This window comes from Pezoporus flaviventris, unplaced genomic scaffold (assembly GCF_033815535.1).
Source record: "Pezoporus flaviventris isolate CSIRO_AGI_PZ_B2104156 unplaced genomic scaffold, CSIRO_AGI_Pfla_v1 ptg000142l, whole genome shotgun sequence".
In the NCBI taxonomy this organism is placed as follows: Eukaryota; Metazoa; Chordata; class Aves; order Psittaciformes; family Psittacidae; genus Pezoporus; species Pezoporus flaviventris.
Genome location: NW_026892690.1, coordinates 439,364 through 457,955, shown reverse-complemented (window position 1 = coordinate 457,955; position 18,592 = coordinate 439,364). Strand labels below are relative to the sequence as shown.

General features: G+C 44.7%; 2 protein-coding genes across 3 annotated transcripts in view; one reads left to right on the top strand and one right to left on the bottom strand.

Moving 5' to 3' along the window:
- Positions 1 to 3,499, top strand: part of MAPK15 (mitogen-activated protein kinase 15) — a 30,993-nt gene extending 27,494 nt beyond the window's left edge. Inside the window, exon 14 of the mRNA XM_061479144.1 lies at positions 3,039 to 3,499. Within this exon, the coding sequence (XP_061335128.1) occupies positions 3,039 to 3,245 (207 nt within the window). The 3' untranslated portion in view covers positions 3,246 to 3,499. The remainder of the gene's footprint in view (positions 1 to 3,038) is intronic.
- A 1,841-nt stretch (positions 3,500 to 5,340) lies between these two features.
- The window catches only part of FAM83H (family with sequence similarity 83 member H), a 28,082-nt gene continuing 14,830 nt past the window's right edge, over positions 5,341 to 18,592 (bottom strand). For both annotated transcript variants that reach the window (XM_061479143.1, XM_061479142.1), the window contains 4 exons: positions 12,424 to 12,884; positions 11,241 to 11,405; positions 10,766 to 10,890; positions 5,341 to 9,096 (listed from right to left, as the gene is read on the bottom strand). In XM_061479143.1, the coding sequence (XP_061335127.1) occupies positions 6,453 to 9,096; positions 10,766 to 10,890; positions 11,241 to 11,405; positions 12,424 to 12,870 (3,381 nt within the window). In that variant the 5' untranslated portion in view covers positions 12,871 to 12,884 and the 3' untranslated portion in view covers positions 5,341 to 6,452. The remainder of the gene's footprint in view (positions 9,097 to 10,765; positions 10,891 to 11,240; positions 11,406 to 12,423; positions 12,885 to 18,592) is intronic.

The window sequence follows — 18,592 nt, the reverse complement described above, 5'->3', positions numbered from 1 at the left end:
GTAGCAAGGGGAATGTCAGTCTGTTCTTCCAAGTAACAAGTGACAGGATAAGAGGAAATGGCCTTAAGATGCGCCAGAGGAGTTTTAGGCTGGAGATTAGGAACAATTAATTTACCAAAAGGATTATCGAGCACTGGAACAGGCTGCTCAGTGCAGTGGTGGAGTCACTGTCCCTGGACGTATTTAAAAAATGTGTATATGCGTGGCACTTAGGGACATGGTTTAGTGGTGGCCTTGGCAGTGTAAGGTTAGTGGTTGGACTTGATGACCTTAAAGGTCTTTTCCAACCTGAACAAGTCTGTAATTTGATGATTCCAACTGAAGAGTTTATGCTAGTAGGGGAAATAACTGGACATAACTTGCCTCTGACATGGATTAGATACACACAGAATCACAGACTCAGAATAGTTTGGATTGGAAGGGACTGACCAGCTTGTAGTTCCCCAGGTCTTTCTTTTTTCCCTTTTTAAAACTGGGGGTTATATTTCCCTTTTCTGTCACTGGGAACTTCACGGTGCCATGAGTTCTCAAATACAATGTGAAGTGGCTTCGCCACTTCATCTGCCTGCTCCCTTAGGACCCTTAGATGCACCTCATCTGATCCCATGGACTTGTGCACCTTCAGGTTCCTTAGGTGTTCTTGAACCTGCTCTTTTCCTACAGTGGGTGGTTTTTCATTCTCCCAGCCCCTGCCTTTGCCTTCTGCCACTTGTCAGTGTGGCTGGAGTACTTGCCAGTGAAGACTGAGGTAAAAAGAAAAGGCCTTCTCCATATCTCTGGTAACCAGGTCTCCTGTTTCCTTCCAGAGAAGGTCATGTATTCCCTAGTCTTCCTTTTATCACCAGGGTACCTATAGAATCTTTTCTTGTTGCCCTTGATGTCCTTGTCCAGATTTAATTTTATCAGCACTGTAGCTTTTCTAATCTGATCCATGGCTGCTCGAACAGTTTATCTGTATTCCTCCCAGGCTGCCTGTCCTTGTTTTCACCCTCTGCAGGCTTCCTTTTTGCGCTGGAGTTTGTCCAGGAACTCTTTTCATCCACACAGACCTCCTGGCATTTTTGCCTGACTTGGGATGTGTTGCTCCTGAGCTTGGAGGTGTTCCTTGAGTGTTAACCAGCTTTCTTGGGCCCTTATTCCCTCCAGAGCTTTAACCCATGGTACTCTACCAAGCAGATCCCTTAAGAGGCTGAAGTCTGCTCTCCTGAAGTCCAGGGCTGGAAGTTTGCTGTGCACCCTCCTCAATGCTCTAAGTATCTTGTACTCCACCATTTCAGGGCTGCCCTTGAGCTTTACGTTCCCCACCAGCCCATCCTTGTTGGTGAGAACAAGGTCCAGCAGAGCACCCCTCCTTATTGGCTCCTCTGACATGTGGAGAAGGAATTTATCATCAGTGTATTCTAGGAATATCCTGGATTGCCTATGTCCTGCTGTGCTGTCCCTCCACCGCATATCAGAGTGGTTGAAGTTCCCCATGAGAGCCATGACTTCTGAACATGAGGCTGCTCCTGTCTATAGAGGGCCTCATCTGCTCAGTCTTTCTGGTTGGGCAGCCTGTAGCGGACTCCCACTATAATGTCACCTGTCCCTATCCTCCCCTTAATCCTGACCCATAAACTCTCAGCTGGCTTCTTGTCCATCACCAGGCAGAGCTTGGGCATAGTAACTTGCATATTGCAATGCCTACATTCAGGTGTTTTGTCTGCTAATGAACTTTACAACCCAGAGTTAAGTTCTGTGCATAAGGCAGAGTGTTGAGAGGAAGAGGAGGAAGACCATCTATCAGTATCACCAGGAAACTGCAAAGGCACAGATGTGGCCTTACTTCTGCAGAATGCGTAATGCTGATCTTCAGCTGGTCTGGGTTTATAAATACTTTCTCCTGGATTTTGAAGTCTAACCCCAATCTGTCAAAACAACCCTATCACCTGTGACTTGAGCAGCAAGAGGAGGTTCATGCAGGAATTCTGTGAATGATTGTTGAATTTCAGTATGGGAATTAGGTACTTCAGAGAACATAGAGGAACCGCCCTTTGGAAAATCAGTCTCTGCCTCATTAACAGTATTTTTTTTTTTTTTCCCCACAAATATTAACTGTAATGGATTATATGTGTCACCCAACAGTAAGCAATGAAAAAATATCTCTGCAGATCCTCTGCCTCTACTTCCTTTTCCCATCTTGAGTTTCTAGTGCAACATCTTTATAGGTGTGCTGAGATACATGACTTTTCCACTGCCTTTTTTCTAGAGGACGGGCTAATTTCAGACTGCATTCTAGTTTTAGTGTTATCACTTCAGACAAGTGGTGACCACATGGTTCAGACAGTGAGCAGCACTAAAAACTCCCTTTGACTGAGAATCATAGATCAGTTGCTTTTACATTATCTTCAGCAATGACTTGTCCTGTCCAAAGCGTGTAGGTAGCAAATTCTTTTTTAGCCAAATTGAGACTGTGATATATTCTAAACTTAGCTGGAGAATTCACACTACCTCTGGAATGAACTTAATGGATTGCTGCTGCTGAACAGTGACAGTTTCAGTCCTGTCGTCTCTGCTCCTCCTTTTTCCCTGTTCCTGGTCACACTTCCTTGTGAAAGTTCTTAAGCTCATTGGGTTCTTACATGACCTCCTTGCCCCTGCTTTTTCGTTTTCCTGAGCCAGCTGTCTGCTGCCTGGCTCAAGGAGTCTAGGCAACACAAGGTGATCAGAGGAAGCTTATGGCAGAGGAAGAATATGGAAGGAGACACCACAGATTACCCTTTCTATGACACTAAAGAGTGACTTTTTTGTCATGGGACTTTCTCACATGCCCACAAAAGAATACTGCTCCAGTGCCAGTAGTTCATGATGCACCCATTCTTAAGCCCTTTTCCCTCACATCCTTCTCACCATCCTGTTCGTGATCTTGCAGAGCAGTGCTGCTTGTTCATACAATATTCATGATCTGTCCTACTCCAAGCTGAAGTAAAATTTGTGTTCCTTTTTTGTATTTTAGAAAGCTATACAGGTTACTATCTTGGCTTTTCTTTATTGCACAGAATCCAAGAAATACTCAGTTTCACAGCAAAGATGTTCGTCCCCCTCTGAAGTCCAGTAAAAAGATGTTCAGGATTACTGCAAATATGGGAGCTGCTGGTGACCCAAAAGCATCGATGGGCAGTTACTCTCAGGCCTATGGAACCATATGTAAATCTGCGCTGCAGAGTCTTCCAATATCAAAGTCCTCCCAGCAACTTGAGCAGTGAATATGGAAGTGTTCTAAGCAGGTGAAGTCAGCTCATCTCATCAGTCCCCTAACCGAACCCTTCAGTTTGTTTTCCACTATTTTCTATGACTCTTCTGGGGTAAATGAACATAATCAGTGGTGGCTTATTTTCACTAAAATGATGTAGAAAAGCATTTTAAATGCAGGCGGGTTCTGCTACAACATTTAATAGCTTACGTACCACGTAATACTGTGATATTGCAAATATTGTAATAATAAATACTTTACATTGCATTACAGAAAATCTTTGTCTTTCAATTAATGTTTGTTATGTGTGAAAGGGAAAAATCCAGAAGTATCTTGTTCAATGAATAACACAGTAATTTATTTGTTTTTTGCTTTCAGAAAGCAATGTTTCAAGAGATACTGTTGCTGAAACATCATGAAGTTGTTATCAGGCAAAAGGGGGACAACAGTAAACTTTAAAACTAGATTCCTGTTTTAATGCTGATTTTTGATACATTTTCCTCATTAACTTAAAGTTATTATAAGAAGTCTTTGTCTCTGAAATTTTACTTGATCTATGATAAATGATTCTTATTCCAGAATGCTGGGACTACAGTTACAGAGGGGATTAAGGAACTAAATTTTAACATGTGAGTATCACTGCCATTGATGGAATATCCATTTTATCTTGTTGTATGTAAACACTAGTTTATATAGATTATATAGTTAGTTATATAGATTTAGTAATCTAAACAAAAGGCTAGTTAAGTAAAAAATCGAAATATTTACTTCTGATACCAGGTGTGGTCACTCAAGTCTGCTAATACTAGGCTGGGAATGCAGCTCTCAGGGAAGTCCTGGTTTATTCTGGTATATCCATAAAATAGGCATTTCCTATCTATCCCAGGTACAGGTAGATACAGAAAACGGCAATGACAGGGTGAACATATTGTGTAGTGGTCTGTGCAGCATGACAGCTCTTGTGAATCCAAGATGCCTGTTCTCATGCATGGAAAAGGGAGCCTATTGCTTCATGCAGGGTTGGCTTCCACTGAAAGACGGCACCCAGCAGTTTGATGATACAGTGAGATATTGAAGATCCTCTGAACCTGATCTCAGAGGTGATGGGCTGTAACATTAACCTTTTATTCTTAAAATGGCTTTTGTTATTACAAAGTGAATTAATTACTCTGCAATATTTGTATGCACCTACAACATTTGGTAATCAACTTAACACTAAAAGAGATGTGTCATTCTAGTTCTGGTCAGGAACATGAGTTTACACTGAACAGACCATACTGAGTAAAAAAAATTCTAAAACTAAAAAATACGGCAAAATTCTAAAATATTAATGTAATCTGTGACTACAGCAATCATTAAATATCTAACTTTGTTAAAGAATGGTGCTGGAGCTCGTGGGTTTAGGAAAGGCTGGGGAGGTGTGGAATGATGTAAGACTTGGACGGAACAGAGCTAGCACATATATAATAGGATATGTACCTCTATAGCCTATCTTCCTCTCTAGAGTAAAATAATTTCTATCTGTATCATCTGCAAGAGAAAAACTGTATTGATCATTACAGTTCATTTTGGGACCCACCAATAACTGGATCTGATTCATTACTAAGAGCAGACAAAATAAGTATACACACAGCATTACAGCATTCCTTTATGAATTTATAGGTATGTAACAGATTATGGGTGGTATCTGAAATAGTATACAGTTGTACAATATGGAATAAGCATAAGAAATCCAGTTCAGCTTTGTTTCCAGTAATTGTTACAGATAAGTAAATTATATAAAGCCTGCTGAACTATGTAAAGCCTGCTACCATGGGAGCTGGCATTCTCAAAAAGGAACTAAAGTTTTAAAGACCCTCTACTAAAGTTACCTTCAGGAATTGATGCAGCCTCTTGTCTCCATCTGTCAGCCACATATCTGAACTGGTTTGCTGAGCTTGCAGCTAGTGTCACAAGTGACTACTCAGAAACCCCAGGCTAACAGGAATGGGAAATCCATGTGAGAACATCTCTTTGGACTATGGTACAAAGATCAAGGGGAGGAAAAAAAACCAAAACCAAACCAAAAAAAACACCAAACAGTTTGGCAATCCTGCTGGATGCCAAGCCGAGGAGAAAAAAAGCTAAGGAACTAAGTATTATGTACAGTGTATTCATGATATCCTCTGTGTCTACCTTCTGCCATCCAAAGACACTGTAACTCAACAGCATGAACCTATGGGCTAATCTGGACTGGTAAAGCTGCATGGTTAAGTTGGTACCAAACTACATGAGAGAAAACACTCCTGAGCTTGAAAATTCCAGCTGCCTTATTCCTTCCATTGTTCTGAGTCTCTTCTTCCCCTGTGTTCGCATGGACAAATGTGCTAACAAATAAGCCTCCCTCCTCCCTGCAGTCACTTAATGAATTGGAGTTACACTGTCAAGGAAATTACTACTTGGCCAAGATGGCATTTTAGATGCTTCATTAAACTCTGGTCTCAGCTGAAAGGAGTCCTAAACCCAGGTCTTTCTCCATTAATAGCATGTCCATGTCCTTTCTTACGGCGTTTCAGCTGCTACTTTCAGCTCACCCCTAGGGCAATACAGCCATTATACATAAGGGGATAAACCAACAGAACCAGAACCAACAGGTTTAGGAAATGGTTAAAACAAAAGCTGAGCGTGTTCTGCTGGACAGGACCATGACCACAGATAGGGGTAAAGTTGTTTACAATATTTTTTTTTCTCCTGTAAACCTTCAAAAAGGTGCCTATCTCATTTGATTCATTATTAGATACAAAGAAGAGATAACTGTATCTGAGAAACAGTTGTTTTTAAACACGTTTTCCAGTTCATGCGTGTGTGTCTGTGTGTGCGTATCTTTCCTGGACTGAAGTCTTGAATTTTCTATTTTTTATTCTTTCCTTCTGAAAGTGGAATAGTTTTGTTTGCTGAAAATATTCCCTGAGCGTAATATAAAGAGACTCTGACTTTATTTCTTTGTTTTAAGCATCTTGGCAATTTAATAACTTTATTTGAAACATAATGTGATAAGGATGGTGGATACCACATGACTTTATTGGGCAAATTGTGCCACAGGAGTCTAATGCTGAACACATTTCCACTCACTAACCATGAAGAGTATTGCCTATGGTGCTAAGAGCCGCCATAAACAAGTTACTTCCTCATTCCCCTTTGACAGTCAGTGATTATATGGAATTAAATAGTATTTCTATGATCATTTTTTAGTCTTGAAGGTCCCCAGGATTTTGGGCATGAATTTTCCCATCTTCTTGTCTTTGGCATCTGTGTCATATTCCTCTTCACTCTGACTTGTGTGTTCATCCTTTTTGCAGAAGACCTCAAATCTACTATAGACTCGCTTTTCCTTCCGCATATTCTCCATTTTCTTCAGCAGGGTATCTCTATCCTCTGATGGTTGCCGCTGAAGATTTCGTTTCTGGCTCCCAAAACTCTCTGACCTGTGGATATTACAGCTTTTCTCCTTCTCACCTTTCCTTTCCAAGCTTGTAGTTGACTTTGAAAGATCAGGATTACTAGTGGATGGTAGTTGCTTGGCCAGTTCAGCTCTGTTCTTCTGACTGTTTGCAGAGATTTGTTCCAAAATCACCTTGGTATCATCACGGAGGTTGCTGCTATAGAGGATGTTAGCTGTGGATGAAGGAAATCTCCCCTGTGTGGGCTGGCTGCTTTTGGGAGGAAGTGGTGTTGCAAATTTATGGGTTTTTTCTTCCTCCATCATTTCCTGACAGTCCCCTATGGAAGATCGCTTGAGAACCACAGCTTGCTTATCAGACTTTCCAATCTCCAAAGTGGGCTCCTCCTCCAATTTCTTTTCGCCTTTTGGGTTCAAAAACTGCTTCAGCCGTAGTGACCCTTTTCTTAAAAATTCCATTGGATTTTGTTCTTGTTTTGAACAGTCTTCCTCAGATTTATTGAGAGAGCTGTCAGATCCTTGACTTCTCGATAAATTTTCAAGAACTGATGTGGTACTTGTCCTAATCTGTGGTTTCTTCAGTTCTGTATTGACTAATTTCTGAGTGTCTTCTTTGAATGTCACTCTTTCCTTCTTCTCTGGAAGAGTCAACTTTTGAGTGTCTCCTACAAATATAAGACTCTCCTTCTCTGGAAGAGCAGGTTTACTGTCTATGGGGTAAAACCGAGATGATAATTTGTCCACCTTAGTTCCAGTATGTGCTAAGGGATCTTTACTCAATGTGTCAATAAGCTGGGGGGGCGATGAGGCCATTGCAAATGGTCTTTCAGCTTCTCCGTGCATTTTGTAAGTACTGCAGGAGTCTTTGGATTCTAGTACCCTACTCTCCAGAATCTTATATTGCACGGACTTGGTGCATTTCTTCTCTGCGTTCTGTGATTCTTCCTGTAGATAACTGGAAACAGCTTTGGTATGAGTGACTGTAGCTCGCTCTGTGTCTTTGCCCACAGCTTTGTACTTCTCTAAAAGTTCTGCCACTTTAGATGAGGTGGCTGTCTTTATAGTTTCATTGTCTTTCGTCAGCTCACTGGACATTTGTTCTTTCTGGATCATCTGAACCTTTTCTATTGCAGTGTTAGGCTGGTCTAACTTGGCAGCACTGAAAATCAGAGAGGACCTGAGTCTTGAGCTCCTCTGGATCAAAGGATTTATTCTGGACCTAAATGCATCTTGTTTCATTATAGGGGTTTCTTCACCTACTCTATCAGGATCTGAAAATTCTTTGGCACTTTCAATTCCCAGTGACTTGTTGTTAAAAGACATAGGGGATTTGAATGCTGGGATGAGGTCAGTGGGGTGCTTTGGGAGGGTATCCCCAAGAACATCATTATATGCCTCTGATTCCATAGGCATTGGAAGACCTTCTTCTGGTTCGGACTGGTATGCACTCAGGTATGAGGAAATCCTCCAGTTACGTAAACCTGTTCTGTTTTCCTGTGTGTTCTTGTCCTCATCTTGGTCCTCCTCTTTGTCTTGTAAGAACAGGCGTTGTTCCAGGCTTTGCTTCTGAGTAGGAGAAGTCTGGCAAATAAATTTCTGTCCTATATTCTGCCTTCTTAACATCATTCCCATTGGGCCATTCCCTGCAGGATTCAGCTGATCAGAGCCATGTCTCACTTCCCTGGAAGAATTTGAAGGTACATAATCCAGCCTTAAGGGGAAACCCTCTTGTGGAAAATTGGATTCAAGTTCAGGGTATCTGGATCCCTCTCCGTAGTCTTCCAGTTCATTGAATTGCCTACCACCTCGGATTCTCTCAAAGAGTCCCTGAGGCCTGCCAGGAAGATGGGGATGTTCAAACTGGTACTGGTAGAACTGGTCCTTCTGAAAATGGCTAGACTGGATTTTGAATTCATCCATGTTGTTCAAGAACATCTGCCTGGCATACTGCTTAGAAGAAGCAAAGTTTTCAAATGTTCCTTCTGCAAAACTGTGTCTCTTAAAAGCATCCAACTCCAGTTGCTTGGAACGGAGAAAACCCCTGACAGGATCCATCTGGGAATTCTCCATTTCTACCTTTTTATACATTCGCATAGCTGACCCTTCGACAGTATGGCGCAACATGTCATCCCGCCTGAAATTTGACAGGAAGTACCTGTCTGGATCAACTCTGTCCATAAAGGAGGGAAAAAGACTGTCATCCCTTTGGAACATCAGGGGTGCTTTTCTTGGAAAGAAAGGCATGTTATTGCCAAAGGGAGTCATGGCAAATGTGTTGTCTGCCTTTGCCAAGACATTGGCTGGAGGAATAAGAGGTTCTGACTGTGCAAAGAGAATTCGGAATTCTTCATCAAAGCTGGCCACCAGCTCCCCCTGGAAGATGTGTGCAATGCTCCTGTGAATCTTCTCAAAAGACCACATAAAACTACAAAGAGAAATAGAAGTAATGATAGTGTATTAGCATCATACTTGAAACCATTTGCTAGCCTGAAGAAAATTCTCCCGATACTCTTTACTGCCCAGGCAGGCATTCATTGCACACTGTTGTTCCCAAACCTCATAGTTATGAACAGATTTGGCATCAGATCTTTGCAGAGGATTTTACAAGGCAATAAATGACCTCTGTTCTAAAAAAGCCAGTCAGTAGTAACAACAGCAAAAGAGCAAGCTGGTGGTAATCCTTGTACGAAGTAGTTGTTCCTGCAATTACTTTGGGTTGTAATTGCTTTTTTATAACTAAAATGTTATGCCCAACTTTAAAAAGAGCAAAGGAAACAACAGCAGGTCAGCCCTACCTCAGCCTGAAGGCAAACTGTGGAGCAAATCTTCCTGGAAGCCATTTCCAGGCACAAGAATAACAGAAAGACAACTGGGATCAGACAACAGGGATTTACCAAGGGCAAACAATGCCTGACCCAATCCGACTGCCTTCTACAAAGAGATGTCTGGCTGCATGGATGAGGGGACAGCAGAGCAAGAGTGTCCACATAGCCTTTAGGTATCATTTTAGCCAAACTGGACCATTAGACTGTATGAGTGTGACAGTACAGAGGAAATTGTGTGGACTGTCAGGCTTAACGGGTGATGGTCAGTAATTTGAAATCTGACTGATAGACTGTAAGTGGTGTTCCCCAGGGGTCAGGGCTTGGGGAAATAGTGTTTTACACTGTCATTAATGACCTGGACATCAGGGCAGTGTGTACCCTCAGAATGAGGAGATGGTGCAGTTCATGTGCCAGACAGGGGCTGGGGAAATGTACTGGCAGGAACCTCATGAAATTCAGCAAAGGCAAATGCAGAATCTTGCACCTGGGAAGGAACAACCTCATCCACCAATGCAGCTGAGCAGGACTATCTAGGAAACAGCTTGGCTGGAAATGTCTTGGTGGCTCTGGCAGGCTTCTCAGGACTACAGTCTCCCTCCTTAGAGATACTCAAAAAACATCTGGACACAGTCCTGTGCAGCTGGCTCTAGGTGGCCCTGCTTCAGCAGGGTGAGTTGGGCCAGATGACTGCCAGACATCCCTTCCAAACTCAACCATTCTGTGCAGGAAGGAGGAAGACATTCAGTGTTACGGCTTTTGTCTTCCCAAGTCAAGCTTTCCTTGAAATAGCTACGTACCTGCCTGCTGATGGGAAGCAGTGAATGGATTCCTTACTTTGCTTTGCTTGTGTGTGCAGGTTTTCTTTAGTTATTAAACTGTTTTTATCTCAACCCACATGTTCTCTCATGTGTGCCCTTCTCATTCTCTATCACATCATGCTGGGAGTAGTAAGCGCACATCCACGTGGGTCTCAGCTGCCTACTGGAGTTAAGCCACAACAGCCTGCAATTAGTGTATCATTTTTACAGATGGTTTACACCCTTGATGTGAAGGAAGCTTGGCTTCGGGTGTCTGGGCTTGTGGCCTTGTGGCCTTGTTTAATTGGTGTATCTACCTCCACTGCAAAACGGAGTATTTTTTCTGAAAACTGCTACTCAGTATCCTTCAGTGAGAAGAGTTTTTGGTTTGGAAGTGCCAAAGCACTGCTTTAGCAACTACCCAGCCTCTTGCTCACTGAAACTGGACATGTAACATTGCAAGGCTTCTCACCTGTAGTTGCCACTCAGCACCACCATGCAGTCCACCAAGAGGAATTTCTCTTTCACATGGCCTTTGAAGGACATCCCTGTGCGGCAGTAGTAGGTTGGGCCAGAAACTGTCCTCACCCTTAGGAACTGCAAACCAGACAAGGCACTCGCTCAGTTGGAAGCTGTTACTTCTTTCCCCCTGCCACTCCTTCTTCCCCTTGCTCTTATCACTTCCATCCTGCCACCATGCTTATATTCAGCGCTGGTGATTCTCTCTGCATACACCATGGACAGATAAAACCATTTATTAGTGTGTCCTCAGCCTTCATCCCTGTATTGTACCAGCTCCCACAGCTTTCTTCAGACTCATCTTTGACTAGGCTCTGGCCTGCTTTACTCTTTCTCAGGTTTTTACAGTCACAGCAGCCCCCTGTATTCCAGGACATTTCCCCTTCAGGATGTGAATTAGAGACAGGGCAGGTCTTTGGTTTGCTCACCTCCACATAGTTAAGATTGACTCTGCATTTAGCAGCTGTATCAAGGAAAAGCTGAGAGTTCATCTCATCAAGCAAGATGTACACAGGCACTCTGCGAGCAGCAGCATCCAGCACTTCAAACAGCAGATCCACATCAGTGAAAATGTCCATCACTATGGCTACCACCTAGGAAAAGAATGCAAGAAAGACAGCAATCTGCACCTGCTCACCTTCCCAAGCTGTGCCAGTGTCTCCATTTCAGCTTCCTTTTTAAACCTTCCCATTTAAAGGTTCCTTTAAATATTGTATGCCCCAGAACTGGAAACAGAATTGCTATCTAAGGTGCAATTCTGTGTACGAGGGTGAGTGGTGAGGAAAAATCTCACTGCCCCTGAGCAATCCCTTACTCAATAATCCAGTGAGAACAGGTATATTTTTGGTCACATAAACACAGTGGAAGGTTGTATTAAGCTGCTTGGCCACTACCTGTTCACCCCCTCCAACACAGCCCTGCCATTTTAACCTCCTGGCCAGTGTTCAGTCAGCCACGATACAGCTGAACCTATATGCTGCTAATATGGGAAGTAGCTTCAAAGCTCTATCTCCCTGTCCTTCCAAACTCTTACCTTATCAGTGAGCATAAATACCTGATGGAGGGGTCTAAGGAAGGTGGAATCAAACTCTTCTCAGTGGTACCCAGTGAAATGATAAGACACAAATTGAAATACAGGAAATTCCAGCTAAACACAGGAAGAACTATGTTTACTGTAAAGGTGACTGAACACTGAAACTGGTTGCCCAGAAAAGTGGTGGAGTCTCCATATCCATCTTTGGATAGAACGTATCCTACATAACCTACTCCAATCAACCCCACTTTGAACAGGGAGGCTGGACTAGACCATTTCCAGAGGTCTAGTCCTCTAGAGGCTCTAGATGTCTCCAAAGCTGAGGTTGGAAACCTCAACTATTCAGTGATTCTGTGAACTCCTGGAATGTTTTCACATGGCTTTACACACTTTTTCATGAAATCAGAGAGCAGAGGCTAGCTTTGATACAGTAACAGTAGTTTTAGACTCATCTTTCCCCTTTGTCAGGTCCTGGGAACAAAGTTAAGGGAATTAACAGCAGACCTGATGCACTCCAATTCATCTTTTGCACACATATAATTTTATCTCTGCTCAAGTCGAGCTCTTCATCTTCTTACCTGTTGAGCTGCTCGAATCATTCTGCGTGCCTCCTCCTTAATGCTGGGATTGTCGGGGGGTGGTGGTTGCACGAGTGTTGTTACCTCTGTTCCCCTGAACCCAAAGACCATTGGCCAGCCCAGGTCAAGCTCAGGAACAGCGAGGTCTGAGTTCATGGGCCAGTAAGTCCCAGAGGATCCATCCATGTCATTGTCACCTGCAGTGTCTGTGCTGCCTTCCTGATTGGCGTATTGGGGTTTCTGGAGATTCTGTATGATGTGGTCCACCTCTGAGTTGCAAAGAAAATCAGGAGCTGCTTCCTCTGTCAGGAAGCGTTGGTAACTTTCTTTGCCCTCTTCAGTAAGCACATCCAGAGCTAAGCGGTAGTACTCCTTGTAATGGGGGGGCAGATAGTTAGGGTCAAGGGGATTGTCCCCCTGTGAGGAGCTTTGAGATCTACGAGCCATGAGGGGAGGGAGAGCTGTAAGAAAAGAACCAACGGTGAGAGCAGTTCCACTCCAGTGACACATCCATACTCATAAATGGTTGGGAGTTGGGGTCCATGATGGCAAAATCAAAAGAGAAAAGATTCAAAGCACACAGAGTAAAGTTGGAGACAGTTCATCCCGAATGGACAGGGAGCCTTAAACTAGGCAAAGGCGGTAATCACTTCAGCACTACTTTAACACAATTAAATGTTTTGGGGTAAAATAAAGAATAAATCAAATTAGGCAGCACTGTGATGAACAAGGATGATGCATCTAACAAGTTAAATTCCCAACTTTCTTTTTCAGGCTGCGACTGCTAACCTTAAATGTGTGGGTTTATTTTAAAGTTATCTTGCCACATACACACCTCTAAAGAACAATGCTGCTGGTTATTATCTGAACTCTATTAAAACTCATTTCAAAATGCTACACAAATTATTTACTGTATGTAATATGGCACTAAGCCAAAATGCATATGCATATATACAAATGCACCCGCTAAATTCTTAGAAATTGGGTGTTATAATTTCCTCAGCATAAGAATAGAAGTAGGGTATGAGCGGAATGCAGGCAAGTATAAGGATATCCTGCTGCTGTGACATAGTCAGACATCAGACAAGTTTTTATGAGATCCATGAAGAAATAAAACCCAAGGGACACGATTGCTTCATCAACGATGCTGGGAAAAATCTGAGCTGACAGGGCTGATATTCGCTATTTAACAATTGTCTGTAGCAAATCTATTGAGACTGAAGACAAATTTGATTTTAACCAAGTTTTGGAATAAAAGCTTATTGTGCCACAAATACATCTCAGTAAATAATATCCTGCTGATCTGCAAGGAACTCCAAAGCACTTTGGCTTCTGCCCCTCAATTAATGTCAATGCTTAGATATCCTCCTCCTGTGGCCCCAGCACTGACATGCCAACAGAAGCTTCCTCATAAGAAAAAAAGGAGCGTGGCTGTCCTTGACCACTCATGCAAACTTAGATCAATAGGTAGGGATTGCCATGGATGTGGGAGGAAGAAAAAAGATTTCAGGCCTGTACTATCACTCGTGTTAACAGCTGTAAGTATAACACTAGAATAGTTTCAAGATAAAGCCTGAGTGAGCTTTCTTATCTGACTATGGGCATAGCACAGATCAGTGCTATGTTCTCCTACCTCAAACTCCCACAGGTTACTCCTGCTTCAAACTGCAACTCCTAGTAGAGCTGCATGATAGAACAGGAAAAAAAAATGGTCTTAATATAAAGGCAGGAACTGAATCTAATATATCCCTGTGTGAAGTATTGGAGCAGATAATAATCTTTACAGTCTGTACATACCGCTTTATTCGTAATCTGGATTGTCCAGATTTATCTTCCTACTCTTTTTTTCTCTAAAAATAAAACGCAGTCCACTGTATACCTCCATTTTGGTGTGGTCAAGTCTCCTGTGTACCTGCTCTTAACAGGTTTAGTAGTGTCTTTAGCCTTTCATTTTAAGGAAATGCTCCTAGAGTTCCCTTCATTCTTGGATAAGAAACCAACATACTCAGATAATGACCCACAGGGGATGAGTGGTCATGTCAACAGCAAACTGCTTATAATGCCACCTTGCTGAGAACAGGAATGATGAGAGCCAACTACAAGAACAAAAATTCAGAAGCAGAAGAAACTGATGATACCGCCTGGACAATAGAAATGGCAGCGGGAATATAATGTTAAAGTGGTGAAACAACCTTAATTTTATATTTTATTAATATAATTGCTTCAATACTGTTAATAAATCAAGAAGAAGATAGACCTTTAATGGAAAATGTAGGCTAATGCTAAGCATTATTAGATAAGGAATAGAGAAAATAACGTCACAGATTCAGAGGGAACTCATCCCCTGAATGTGCTATGAATATGGAATTCTCATTCCTCACATCTTGAAAAAGGCTGCTATAAATCTGAATTATGAGAAGCCATCTACAAAATATCACCAGGGACAGCTGTCCGTTTTCTCCTCCCTTACAGGAATTAAAAGGATGTAACATTAAACTGGCAGGTAATGGGTTCAAATGGAACACCCAGAAACATTTTTTCTCAATTATATGTAATCTGCAGAACTCCTTCCACAGGATGTTTTAGGGTGGTTCAAGTACGTACAAACAGGACAGGCAAGCAATACTTTGTCAGGACACTTTTCCTCCAGCTCACAATTTGTGGCTGGAAAGGTAGGTCAAGAAAACACAGGGGGAAGGTTAAGCGGGGTAGTTTTTATGGTAAGAGGAGTCACTTTAGTTCCCTAAGGATTTGTGGTAGTCAATATATTCATGAATAAGCAGGAAAAGTAGTACCTGTGAAGAAATACATTTGATGCAAAAGCAAAATAATCCTCGTGGAATCAAAAAATGGTTTGGGTTGGAAGAGACCTTCAAAGAGCATCCAGTTCCAGCCCTCTGCCACGGGCAGGGACCCCTTCCACTGGAGCAGGGTGCTCCAAGCCCCTGTGTCCAACCTGGCCTTGAGCACTGCCAGGGATGGGGCAGCCACAGCTTCTCTGGGCACCCTGTGCCAGCGACTCAGCACCCTCACAGGGAAGAGCTTCTGCCTCAGAGCTCAGCTCAGTCTCCCAGTCTCCCCTCGGGCAGGTTAAAGCCATTCCCCTTGGCCTGTCCCTACAGGCCCTTGTCCCAAGCCCCTCTCCAGGTTTCTTGTAGCCCCTTTAGGCACTGGAGCTGCTCTAAGGTCTCCCCTCAAGGAGCCTTCTGTTCTCCAGGCTGCCCCAGCCCAGCTCTCCCAGCCTGGCTCCAGAGCAGAGCTGCTCATGGTTTTCTCTAAGCCACTGGCCACAGGGAGGAAACAAATCTGGAGCTGGAGGGGCTCCTGGGATGACTGAACACAGCGGTCCCAGTGTGTCAAGGGACAGACGGTCCCAGGGAGGTCGCTGGTCCGTGGGAATGCTCGGGGGCTCCTGCGCTGCTCCGCTACATGGAGCAGCACCTGCCCTGACCGCTGCCGGGACGGGACCAGGATCTCGGGCGGGCGCTGCCTCCTCCCGAGGTGTCCGAAGGAACCGCGTCGCCCGGGAACGCACAGCGAGTGCCTTCCGAGGAGCCGGCTGCCCTGTGCGGAGCGGGACGGCGGTCTGGCTGCCCTGCCCTCGGCCAACAGCCTTCACGCCGCTCGGCCCGGCCTCTCTCCCACCTAAGCCGGGCTGCAGAGACTCCAGCACCCGGAAAACCCCCTCAGCGATGAGGCTGAGGCCAGGGAGCCGGGGCCGCAGCCCCGGGAGCTCCGGGAGCAGGCTGGGCCGGGCCGGGCCGGGCCGGGCGGGGCTGCAGGCGCCGCCTCCACCTGCGGGAACAGGCTCCGAGCTCCGCAGCCAACACCCGGGCTGGAGCGCACCGAGCAAGGCAGCACCGGCCCTGGCTGACGAACAGCGCTGGGAAACGAGCTCCGTCACCCTCCCTGGCTCACGGCAGAGAACGGAGGAGGGAAAATGCCGAGTCTGACTTCAGCCAGTTCCTGCTTAGGAGTTACTGCTGAGAAAGCACCATCAAATTCTGCCTGGGAAGAACCTGCAGGCTGCTGAGTGTGCCATTCCTGTCTTTGTTCAGGCACAGTTCTAGTTATTAAGCCTCCTCCAGTGGTTTTAATTTCTTCCAAAATAGACACACAAACCTGAAAACACAAAGCTGAAAAAGTACCTCGAATCCTGTGTCCAGTTCTGGGCCCCTCACTGCAAGAGAAACACTGAGGTGCTGGAGGGGGGGCAGAGAAGGGCAGCGGAGCTGGTGCAGGGCCTGGAGCACAGGGGTGATGGGGAAGGGCTGAGGGACCTGGGGGGTTCAGTCTGGAGAAGAGAAGGCTCAGGGGGGACCTGATGGCTCCCTCCAAGTGCCTGCCAGGAGGATGGAGCCAGGAGGGGCTGGGCTCTGCTCCCAAGGAACAAGGGATGGGACAAGAGGAAATGGCCTCAAGCTGCACCAGGGCAGGATTAGATGGAGCTGAGGAACAATTCCTGCCCCAGAGGGTGCTCAGGCATTGGAACAGGCTGCCCAGGACAGGGCTGCAGTCACCATCCCTGCAAGTGTTCACACAGCATGGAGACAAGGCCTCAGTGCCATGGGTTAGTGGTGGCCTTGGCAGTAAGGCACACAGTTGGGCTGGATGAGCTTAAAGGGCTTTTCCAACCTGGTTGATTCTATGATTCGGGGAAATAAAAACCAGAAATTATGCTTCTGCCACCATAAGCCAAAGTAACTCATGACCTGCCAGGTTATAAGTCACTAACAAATAGGCACAATGAATTTAACAGTAGCTACAATAGGTGTGTTTGACCATTACACTGCTCTCAAGGAAACGCAGGAAAAACCGTTGAAACAAGGAACCTTTTTTCACAAGATCACCCCAGTTTACCCTGACCTTAAGCATGAGAATAGTCTAGCGTTTCCTCACTTTCAAAGTCTAGCTGTCATTTACTTGATTCCCCTGAACAGATACTTGTTTTAGAAACAAAGTTCAGGAAGAATCTGATGATTTCCTACCTTTGGCTGAACGCTTGTGTGAGAACATGCTTGCAGCAGCAGCTGTAGTTCTGAGTGAGCAGCCTGCTATGCACGCACCATAAATGCTATGGTGTGCTCACAGGAGTTCAGTGCCCTCAGGTAGTGCCAGAACACCACCACCAGTGCATGCAGGAAACAACACACTCGGGACACTTGTCATAGCTGCATGGATAGTAGAGATACACAAGAGTGGCAATTTCAACCATCTATACATGCTGCACTCACTGTGTACACACTGGAGTACATCTCTTCATAGAATCCTTGGTAGAAGTAGGCACATTCTGGTTTGTGACAGCATAAATGATAACTAAGCAGGACTTTAATTTAAAAAATATCTTCGTCATTCTGCAACTCTTAAAAGAAAACTAACTTACTGAATAAGATTCCAGAGAGGGAAAGCACTTGGCAGGTCTTTGGAATTATCTGGAATGCATCTACTCTACTCTAGTGAGACCCCCAATGGAGTACTGGGTCCAGCCCTGGAGCCCCCAACACAAGAAGGACATGGAGCTGCTGGAGCGAGTCCAGAGGAGACCACAGAGCTGCTGCGAGGGCTGGAGCAGCTCTGCTCTGGAGCCAGGCTGGGAGAGCTGGGCTGGGGCAGCCTGGGGAAGGCTCCTTAAGGGGACACCTTAGAGCAGCTTCAGTGCCTGAAGGGGCTGCAGGGAAACTGGAGAGGGGCTTGGGACAAGGGCCTGTAGGGACAGGCCAAGGGGAATGGCTTGAACCTGCCCGAGGGGAGACTGAGCTGAGCTCTGAGGCAGAAGCTCTTCCCTGTGAGGGTGCTGAGGCGCTGGCACAGGGTGCCCAGAGAAGCTGTGGCTGCCCCATCCCTGGCAGTGTTCAAGGCCAGGTTGGACACAGGGGCTTGGAGCAAGCTGCTCTAGTGGAAGGGGTCCCTGCTCTAGGGGAAAGTGTCCCTGCCCGTGGAACTAGATGCTCTTTGAAGGTCTCTTTCAACCCGAACCATTCTATGATTTTTATGATTCTATTCATTGATGGGCTTTGATTCCCTGATCGGCAACAAGAACTGTACTAGGCTGATGAATTCTCAGCGTGCATGAAGAATGCTATTTTTTATATCTATAATGTAGTGTATTTGTATTGCAGCATTTGTGTAAGTCGTAAAAAGCATGGGTAATTTATGAGAAGATATATCT